This window comes from Mastomys coucha, unplaced genomic scaffold (genome assembly GCF_008632895.1).
Source record: "Mastomys coucha isolate ucsf_1 unplaced genomic scaffold, UCSF_Mcou_1 pScaffold23, whole genome shotgun sequence".
NCBI classification, from domain to species: domain Eukaryota; kingdom Metazoa; phylum Chordata; class Mammalia; order Rodentia; family Muridae; genus Mastomys; species Mastomys coucha.
The window spans coordinates 79810377-79821314 of record NW_022196906.1 but is presented as its reverse complement, the minus strand read 5'-3'; the positions used below and the strand labels follow the sequence as shown (position 1 = coordinate 79821314).

The window sequence follows — 10938 nt, the reverse complement described above, 5'->3', positions numbered from 1 at the left end:
GTCTACAGAGTGAGTTCCAGGACAGCCAGGGCTATACAGAGAAACCCTGTCTTGAAAAACCAGAAAGAAAAGAAAAAAAAAAGATATTTTGCTTTCTTAAGAAGTAGTCTAAACACATGATTTCAGTTTTGTGGTGGCTTTAATACTTCCAGAATTTTTTTCAGTTACTTGAATTTGTCTTCCCACCACCCATATCTCTCGTGTGCATGTGTGCATGTGTGCATGTGTGTGTGTGTGTGTGTGTGTGTGTGTGTGTGTGTGTGTGTTTGAGTAGCATGCATAGGTGTATATTACAGTGCACATGGAAGTGCTTGGATCCTTTGGAGCTGGAGTTATGTGGTGGTGAGCTGCCTGACATGGGCATTGTTGACTAAGTTGGGGGTGTGGGGGTGTCCTCTGCAAGAGCAGTAGGTGCCTTTAAATGCTGAACCATCTCTCCAGCTCCTTGGGATGGCTTTAACCTTATCATGTTGCCATTGGTCTTTGTTCTTTTTCATTTTAAAGGGGAAAGACTAAATTACCAATTGAGCCCAGAGGCTAAAGCCTTCTATCCTTTCTCCAAATATCAAGTCCATGTGAATCTAATACCAGAATAACTATGCTGTGAGGTGTCTTGGCTGTGAATGTGCTGGGAAACACAGAGTTTCTTATTTAGGACTCCCATTGGCCATCCACAGAAAGCAAGTGGATGCTCACAATTGCAAACTTTGCAGTTTCGTGTAAGGACGGCTGCAACTTTCCAGAATATAAATATTACCCCGGTTTGACGACAGAAGAGGCACAATGAAGAACATGTGCTTCCATTCAGCAGTGTGTAACCAGTAGCCTTTCTATGCAGCAGGCATATATTAATCCAATAATTCAATTGCCTTCCTTGGCACGGCCAAGAGTGAGTTGCCCCAGATGTCTCAGTGTGGGAGGCAGGAAGGAGGGTCTCGTTAAGCCTGGCAGTGTGGAATGCTCTGTTATTAAGGGAGTATTATCCGCAAAGAACTGCCAGCTAGAGGAATGGGGTGTTCCCCACCATGGCCCGTGGCTGGGACTCTTCTATTCCCCTAGCACATGGTATGGCACAGTAGGCCCTGGCTGGGACTCTTCTATTCCCTAGCACATGGTATGGCACAGTAGGCCCTCCATGATCCGCCTGTCTCAGCCAAGTCTCCTGGTCTTGGGAGAGGCCTTGGGAGCAGCTGTGCTGAAAAGGCAGAGAAGGGTGCCCATTCCTGAGGGTTATGTGTGTCACCACTTACAGAACAGGATGCAACTGCCTGTGAAGTAGAAAAATGGAAACTCTGGCTGGGCTCTCTTGTCAGGATCCCCTCCCTGGCAGCTTTCTAAAGAAATTGAGCCCTTCAGCCTCATAAGGACACATTGCAGACGTGAGCAAAGAGCTCACCCGTTCACAGGCTACTCTACTTTCGGCTTTATTTTTCTCAGGCTTTTTGATGGAACCTTAAAATACTGTACAAAGTAATGAGAGTGGGGCTGAATTATTGCTTTTTAAAAAATGCAATGTATTTAATATATGACCAGCCACTTTGACGTTATTTTAAGAATACTCTCAATTATCAGCCTTTGAAGAAAATAATTCCTGATGCTTTATCAAGAAAATATTTTTATTCTCTCTCTCTCTCCCTCTCCCTCTCTCTCTCTCTGTCTTTTGTTAAATTCAGAGCTAGTAAACACTCTATCTTTGAGCTGTATCCAGAGTATTCCCCTCTCTTTCTTGCCCCCCTTTCTGGAGTTGCTTGCCTCAGTTTCCCCTGAGAAGGAAGAACTAAGCCACTGACATCTCATTTGGGCAAGGAAGCCTAAATAGCATTCCCAGTCAGACGGGTGTGTAAGGCCTGACCGCATAATGATCACTACCTCTTAATCCCTTTATTTCCAGCCCCCATGGTGCAGAATGCTTTCTTCTTGACTTGTGAGGTGTGTAGGAAGAGCTCAGGGTGGAGGTGGTAGCTCACAGATGTAATCACATCACTCCAGAAGATACCAATTTTTAGTCCAGTCCGAGCTACATAGCTAGACTGTCACAGCACACCGGTGTGAGACTGTCACATACACAGAGGCATGCGCGCACGCGCGTGCGCGCACACACACACGCGCACACACACACACACACACACTCACACACTCACAATTTTTTTTAATACTTTTTTTTTAAAAGATTTATTTATTTATTATATGTAAGTACACTGTAGCTATCTTCAGATACCCCAGAAGAGGGCATCAGATCTCATTACGGATGGCTGTGAGCCACCATGTGGTTGCTAGGATTTGAACTCACGACCTTCAGTAGAGCAGTCGGTGCACTTAACCACTGAGCCATCTCTCCAGCCCCACACAATTTCATATATATGAAATTTGTTGCTAGGCAGCGTTCATGGTTAGACATATCCTGAAAGGAAGCAGGGGAAGACATATCTTGCCCGAAGGGGTGAACAAGGAGAAGATCACACCGCTTGAGAACAAGGTAGAGTTCCAGGGCTCCTTTTAATCGCTCAGTCCAATTTGGCCTAGGCCTGGCCTATGCTAAGAAAGCCTGACCTCTAGAGTTTCTCCATTTTGTGGACTCACAGCTCTACAGGGCACCAGCAGGGGGCGGCGTTGTCACGCAGCTAGATCTGCGTGGGCGACACCCCTGTATCCCATCCCTCAACTCAGAGCCGCACAGGTTGGGTTCCTAGGCCAGGGCTCCATAAATTCAGAGGGTGGTTCTCTGAAGTTGTTTAGGGTCACGGGGGTAATGGCTGTTCATCTCAGGTCCTCTCCTCTCTACCCTGACTGCCGCTGCCCACTGCCTCTACCTGGAAAAAGGACTGCAAAGCATTACTTTGAAAGGAGGCAGCGGGGCGGCAGAGGAAGTGGACAAGCGAAAGCAGGGAGCTTTCTAGCAAACACTGCGGTGCCAGAGCGCGGAGATAACCTTTTCCAATCCTTAAGCGCTACACTGGCGACTGGAGCTGGGGTGGGGGGTGGGGGGAGGGAGAAACTTCACGTCTTTTAAATTTGCCCTTTATGGCCGGTAAGAAGCCAGACCCTATTTAGATCATTGACGTTTTATTCACTTAAGAACTGAGAACCTTAGCGGCGGCGAGGAACACGCTTCGCCTCCCGGCTCTGAGCAGAAGGACAGCCATCCCTGCGGCCGCTTTCGCGCACTGCTGGGGTTGCGCTCCGAGACCCCGCCGGTTGGCCTCGAGCCCGCGGAGCCGTGTGTTAGGCGACGCGCGCCTATCGCCCAGCTCGCGCGCAAGCAAGCAGCAGCTGGATGCGCACTCAGGCTGGCTGGCTGGCACACGACTTCCCCCAGCACTTCTCGAGGTTTCGAGAATCGAAACTCAGTTCTCAGCAAACCCTCCCCCTCCCGCACAGTGACTGACGTGCGTGACCAGTTGCCTCTGGAGACTACACTTGGCCCAGGGTCCAGAGTGGCGTCGGCGGTCTAGCCACCAACGGACATTGTTGGGGGAACCTCTGGGAGACCCAGAGTTACGCCGCAACGATACGCTCCACCCGGCCAGAAGCCTAGGCTTGGGAAGTTTCTATAGTTGCGTGATTTTTAACCCTGATCCAGTTTTAATGGCCATCTATCACATTTGAGGCAAAGTGTCTCCTCATTAGGGGTGTGTGTGTGTGTGTGCGTGCGTGCGTGTGGACGTGCAGAAGTGGCTAATTCTACACGTAGGAGCCACAGGCATCTGTCTGTGCGCATAGCCAGGGGCTGCGCACCCTGGCCTGGCTCCAGCAGCTCTGAGCTCCGCCGACTGTCCGCCCAGCGCTGAGGGGGGCGGTGCTCTATGCAAATGAGAGGGTGTGGCGAGCACTGCGCGCTGGGGCCCCGGAAGCGCGGAGAAGCCCGGTATAAAAAAAGTACTGAAGACGTTTTCCCCCCGCACAACTGCTAAAAGCTCCAGAGACGCGAGTGTGAGCGGTGGCATCGGCGGCGTCGAGAGCCGCCACCTCCGAGACCACCGCAGCGGGGGGCGCGGGCGGGGCGCGGGCAAGGGGCGGGAACGCTCAGGGCGCGGCGGGGGTCGGCGCGGAGAAGTCGCGGGCCGCTGCCCGGTGCGCACTCGCAAGCTCCTGCGAAGTGTGTCCGCCTCGCGGTTTCCCCGCTCGCTCGCTCGCTTGCCTGCGCTCCTAGAAGGGGCGGCCGCCTCCAGGTGACACAGACGGGACTCTCGCTTACGCTTTCCAGATGCATCAGAGATACTTTTGGTGCGGGGCTGCTCTGCGGGGCGCGGCGCGCGGCTGGGCATTGGGGGTCGGTGAGGGTTGGGGGAGGAGGGCTACTCTGGGCAGCTCCTGGGGCGTTACGATCCGGGAGGGGGAGTCCAGACCCCGCGGCGGGACCCTTGTCCCCGCACCCACACACCTCCCGGCCGCTCCCCTAAACCCACTCTTTCCTCTTAGGACTGACCAAGGCCAAGTGGCGTTCGGCGAGCACTACATGGCCGAGGGCGAAGGGTACTTTGCCATGGCAGAGGACGAGCTGACCGGCGGCCCCTACATCCCCCTGGGTGGTGACTTCGGCGGCAGCGGCGGCTTCGGCGACCGCTGCTCGGACTATTGCGAAAGCCCCACGGCGCACTGCAACGTGCTGAACTGGGAGCAAGTGCAGCGGTTGGACGGCATTCTGAGCGAGACCATCCCGATCCACGGGCGCGGCAACTTCCCCACGCTCGAGCTGCAGCCGAGCCTGATTGTGAAGGTGGTGCGGAGGCGCCTGGAGGAGAAGAGCATAGGTGTCCGCGACGTGCGCCTCAACGGCTCGGCCGCCAGTCACGTCCTGCACCAGGACAGTGGCCTGGGCTACAAGGACCTGGACCTCATCTTCTGCGCCGACCTACGTGGGGAAGAGGAGTTTCAGACTGTGAAGGACGTCGTACTGGATTGCCTCTTAGACTTCTTGCCCGAAGGGGTGAACAAGGAGAAGATCACACCGCTCACTCTCAAGGTAAAGCCACCTGATGGGCTTGGGCACAGCGGGGGCGGGGGAGAAAGCAAGCCCGACTTGCCTTAACTGCGGTCAGTATGGCCGTGGTGAGTACGTTTGTTTATTTTTTATTCTTTTTTCACGAGCGCACTAATGTGCGTGAATGGTGTGGGGTGTTTTAGTTTCCTGGGAGATCCAGCGCCACAACTCTGTGCTTCCTCCTCTGCGTTTCCTTCTCTTCCTTCTCTTGTCTCTATGGTTTAACTCTTGCCTTTCCTTACTGGACTCCTGTCCAGAGTATAACGTGATTGGTGGAAGGATGGAATGATGTAAATAATTTTTTTTGAGTCATCTTGTGATCTAGACTTTGGGAAAATAGCAGCCTGAAGCAGAACTGAGTCAATGGGTTTTTTATTGTATTGGAAAATGTGACTAGATCCCTACTCTGGATTCAACTGACTTTAGCGTTTAAGAGATTTGATGCTTTTCCCTGTTAATTGACAGGTGGAGGGTGTAGTAGTGTGCCCCTCCCCTTCAGTTTAGGTGGCGTTTTTGTATAATTAATTAAAGTTGTCTGAAGCCAATTTAGTTCCTCTTTGGCTGTAACTGTGGAGTGTCCCTTGAGGGACACATCAGACTGATAAGATTGATTGCCTAAGGGGGAGGAGAACTGGGTAGTTTGGAGACAAGGCTGAGAGAGGCCGACTCACGACACTGTCTGCCTCTCTGTGGATACTGGGTGAATATTGTGCCCATTAGACCATCTTCAAAAAATAACATTTGAAGTCAGACATGACAACAGAACGTCTTAGTATGCTGCTGCGTCTGCCAAAAGCCTCAAACTATTACTTCTAGTCTCTTTCCCAGACGGCAAAACTACTCGTTAAATGTATTTTTTCCCCCTGTTTTCCGAAGACTGTTTAAGCTTGTAGGTAGTGTTTTGCTGAAACTTAACAAAACAAACAGGAAGGAGCAAAATAATTTTCAGCAAAGAAGCTGAGACGCATCTCTTGTTCCCTTTCCAGCTTTGCTCATTTTCTTGTTTTATCTTTTTACATTGTAGGAAGCTTATGTGCAGAAAATGGTTAAAGTATGCAATGATTCCGACCGGTGGAGTCTTATATCCCTGTCAAACAACAGCGGCAAAAATGTGGAGCTGAAGTTTGTGGATTCCCTCCGGAGGCAGTTTGAATTCAGTGTAGATTCTTTCCAAATCAAATTAGACTCTCTTCTCCTCTTTTACGAGTGTTCAGAGAACCCAATGACCGAGACTTTTCACCCCACCATAATCGGTGAGAGTGTCTATGGTGATTTCCACGAAGCCTTTGATCACCTTTGCAACAAGATCATTGCTACCAGGAACCCAGAGGAAATAAGAGGGGGAGGCCTGCTTAAGTACTGCAACCTCTTAGTGCGGGGCTTCAGGCCTGCCTCGGAGGAGATCAAGACCCTCCAGAGGTACATGTGTTCCAGGTTTTTCATTGACTTCTCAGACATCGGAGAGCAGCAGAGGAAGCTGGAGTCCTACTTGCAGAACCACTTTGTGGGCTTGGAGGACCGCAAGTATGAATATCTCATGACCCTGCATGGAGTGGTAAACGAGAGTACGGTGTGCCTGATGGGACATGAAAGGAGGCAGACTTTAAACCTGATCACCATGCTGGCAATTCGGGTGCTAGCTGACCAAAACATCATTCCGAATGTGGCTAATGTCACTTGCTATTACCAGCCGGCCCCCTATGTCGCAGATGCTAACTTTAGCAATTACTACATTGCACAAGTTCAGCCGGTGTTCACATGCCAGCAGCAGTCGTATTCTACTTGGTTACCCTGCAATTAAGAATCATTTAAAAATGTCCCATGGGGAAGCCATTTCAAATAAGATAGGAAAAAAAAAAGAGAAAGAAAAAAAAAAAGAAAGGAAGAAAAATTATGACACAACACCAAAAAGAGGAGTGGCCCAGTCCTAATTAGGGATGTGTTTTGTGCACTGAGGACTTCCTTGCTCCTGATTTTAAAGTTGGCAATGCTTATGTATCTTTCCATTGGCAAGGGAGCACGATCTCAACTCGTCCCCCTCCCTAGCCCCCCACCCCACCTATGGTCTCTACCCAACTGGATTGTATTTTGAAACAAAAGAGGCCTGTTAGTAAAAGAAGCCAGATTCTCCCAAAATAACAAGAGGATTTAAAAAAGAGAAGGGAAAAAAAGGCTTGATTTTTGACAACATGGGTTTGTAGCAGCTATTCCCATAGCTCTGCCATAGGGAAGGGGAATGGTGGACAAACTTTGAAGGTGGCATTCCCAAATGGGAAAATACAGAGGAAGAAATCCTCGCTTATCACTTGAGGAGGTTAGAAAGGAAGGGAGGAAAGCAGGACTCCTGGTAGGGATTACCATCTGTCTCTATGGAATGATCCTGTTTTCCTCATAGAAACAGCTCAGTCCAAACCAACAGTAGGTAAGGTCGATGCTGTCGTCATAACAAACAGCAGAACTTAAGGATGACACGACCCATTAATTCCAGCTTCGTGCATAGCTTGCGGGGTTTTGTTTTGTTTTGTTTTTAAATTTTAAATGTGAAGACGCAAGCAAAAAAACAGCTGTAGCCAAGCAAACTTGCTCAAGGACCAAAGATTTAACAGATATAAATTCCCAAGCAGAAGAGATAGAATAGGATCTATAAAGAGTTACTATATTTGTTACACACCAATACACATCAAAGTGCCTGTTGCTTTCAGAAGATTCCAAGTGGAAAACGTTATTATATGGTTTAATAATTATTTTATTTTATCAGGGATTCAAGAAAAAATAAAACAACATATAAGCTTGTGAATGTGGAGGAAATGCCCTATTTTTTTTGAAATACCTATATAAAGTTGATATTGTTTGGTGTGATGTTATCATAGGTACATATATATTGTTTGTGTGTATACACACACATATGTGATATGTATGTATACATACATACACTACTTTGTCTATGGCCTAAAATAATGTATCAAATAGGAAAAATTTAAATATAGTGCTTTTTATGTTTTTGGTAGGCTCTTAGAAGACATGGGCATACTGCAATGATGACTTAAAACCCATAAAAAATAAGTGGATGGAAATGAGTAATATATTTGATAGGAAAAGCAGAGATTCTACATTTTTAGTGAGTTTTTTCTTATTTTCAGTGAACCAGAGAACTTCACAAATGGGAGAATATTTGGTAGCACACTTTTTAATTGACTTGACCTAACATTTTGACAGTCTGAGCCCCTCCCCCTTAAATAAATAGAATCACATGCCTTCAAGGCTTAGAACTTGTGGATCATGGACCAGAGATAGGATAATTAAATCCATTACTGCGAAAAAAAGAATTCTGGAACCTGAACACTACTTCTTAATATTTAAATGGAAATAGAAATGAGTGCATTCTACATTTTGGACCACTAGAATTTAATAAATGTGAAATGACCCTTTTTAAAGAGTATTTGCACAATTACATAAAGTTTATATATAGGATATATATATATTATATATATACATTTTATAAATTTATCCAATATGAAATATGTTTGATCTGGTTGTCACACTGCATAGAAATATTTAGTACTGTACCTTAAATTAAATTACTTTGTATTCGATCAAACCCAGTTTTAGTTTTCTCTCCCAAGAGACCATTTGTATACCATTGTGATGTGAACTGATATTTTCATGTTCAGTGACAGCTAAACTTAACTCCTTTCCCAGCCCTGTAGATGCTGGTCTCTGAAAATACATTTCAAAAACAAAACAAATGCGTTAAAAATCTTCGTTTCTTGTGAAATAATCACACAGTCCCCCTGAACCTTCATGAATGACTTCTAAGTATGGTAATTCCCCTGCAGAGCCAGTCAGTTACAGAGAAGCTAGGGTGAACTTAACAGTCTTGCCTTGGCAATGATGCTATCTCTTAGCATCTCTCAGCTTCTTCTGGCCAGATTAGTCCAGGTTGATGTGTCTGGACCATCCTTCTGTGCATCTGTATCTGAAGCCTTAGCAGGAACCAGATTGGCTTGATGTGACAGCTTCCCTGTGAATCCTCACCAAGCTGCCACAGTCCCTAACACTGCCACTCTCTTTCATAGGGAACTGATCTTACTCCCATGGTGGTCCAGTTTTCCCCTCAATTGCCCTGCATTTGAAAGATCATATGCAAAGTCCCAGGAAACCTTGTTCAGCTTGCAGATGAAGCCTGGAACTCACTTATCAGAAACCACGGTCCAGCCCCCTTTTAGCTCTCCTGCAAGTTCCCCTGGACTGCTGGGGGGCAGAGGCTCATCTGGTGACCTGGTTTCTGCTCCTGCTAACTCTGCAGATATGAGTTGTCCACTGTTTTGAAAAGTCTGGAGATCTTGGGCTCTGCCATAGTAGCAACCTGCTGTTAATTGACGGCACAGGTTTTTGTTTGAGGGGGCCTTATTAGAAAATATGTCTTTCATTTATTTTCTTAAGTATTTCTATGCCTTGCTTGCTTACTTTATGGCTGGTAGCTTAGTCAAAAGTACCAGCATGTGACATTCAGATAGAACAGGCTGTGTTCAAGGCAACTTTTGGCATTTACTTTAATCCTTATATAATTCTATTTTGTGCATACTATAGTCCTGTGCATCTGTAGCTGAACATGCAAGGGAATATATGTCTCTTTGTGGATGTGTGGCCTAAAAATCTGAATGTCAGAGCAAAGGACGGCTCTCTCTGCATCTAATCAGTGCCCACAGTTTGTTTGCTCGTGTTTGTCTGGCCTAGTGTACGGTTACTTTGAAACAGGGAGAAGTTCTGCCTTGTGGAGGTTCTCCTCATGTGTCCAGACTGGCATGTCAGAGAACACTTAGCCTGTGACTGTGTCCTTTTACAAAGTTTACTTCATCTGCAGTAAATTCAACTGCCTCAAGAACTCTTGATGGGGGATGGACTTTCAAAAGTTGAGCGGAGAGTTTGCGCTCTTTGGTATAGTTAGACTGTTTTGACCTGGGTCCAAAAAAAACCCACAAGGATGGTAGAATACTCAGGCCAAGCAGGAAATGAAATGAAAAGTGAACATACCGTTTTTGCCATCCCCTCTGTTTGCTGTCATTGGTTGCTTTCCTGTGCATATCCTTGTTTTAATGCAATGCTTGTTTAGTAAATATTGTGAACTATTTTGTAAATGAAATGTATTCTGTTAAAAGCTGTCAGCAGCTGTCAAAAATAAGCTTTTGTTGTGAAAGAAAAATGTGTGTTAGATAAAAACAAAACAAAAAGCCAAAAAAATCCTGTTTTCATATATATAGCACCTATTTGAATATACTCTTTCTTTAATATTTCTTTTAGCATCACCATTTCAGTGCTGTGGAGGGATCTCCGTGTCGTGTGTTGTCATGGTAATGGTTTGCTAAGAGATCAGTGATAATCGTACAAAGTGGGGGGTGCTGAGGGGCTTGGGGATACTTGCTGCAAAGCTTCGTAGAATTTAAGAGGCTCTGTTTACCGTTGACCCTCCTCCCACCTCCCTACAACCATTGCCTGCTCTGAGTTGTCCTGCAGACAGCAAGCTGCACCCTGGGTCACTCTTGGAATGTTTTGACAATTGTGTGTCACAGGCAGTAAAAGGAGTTGATGGAAAAATGGACTCTTCAAAACTGACATGTTCGTATCAGTGCTAGAGGGAACAGATTGTGAATTTTGTTTACAGCATCCAATATTTGGATTTTTGTTTTTGTAAATAAAAAGAAGTTATTTTTTTCTATTGATCTGTGTCTGCTCTATTTGGTGTTTAATGTGCTAAAGATCATGTCCTCTGAACCCCAAACTGTGTACACTGTCAAGCATGAGGCATACACAGGAGCAGACCAGCCTTCAAAACATGTGGCAGCTTAAGAAACGAGTGTCCAATCTCCAGCCAGACCATCTAAGTGACTCAAACAGCTTCAAAAGAAAGTAGCTATACGATGCCAAAAATTTTCGTCTGGGTATAAACTTAGCAGGGT

At 46.6% G+C, this 10938-nt stretch overlaps 1 protein-coding gene across 3 annotated transcripts; it reads left to right on the top strand.

Moving 5' to 3' along the window:
• The first annotated feature begins 3852 nt into the window (after positions 1-3852).
• Positions 3853-10701, top strand: Tent5a (terminal nucleotidyltransferase 5A). 3 transcript variants are annotated; one of them, XM_031344684.1, is made up of 3 exons: positions 3859-4224; positions 4420-4963; positions 6006-10701. In XM_031344684.1, the coding sequence occupies exons 1-3, from the start codon at positions 4205-4207 to the stop codon at positions 6780-6782; spliced, it is 1341 nt and encodes a 446-aa protein (XP_031200544.1). In that variant the 5' UTR covers positions 3859-4204; the 3' UTR covers positions 6783-10701. The 3 variants fall into 3 exon arrangements, with proteins under 3 accessions (XP_031200543.1, XP_031200544.1, XP_031200545.1); XM_031344685.1 differs by having other exon boundaries at positions 3861-4169; XM_031344683.1 differs by having other exon boundaries at positions 3853-4963.
• Positions 10702-10938: the final 237 nt, after the last annotated feature.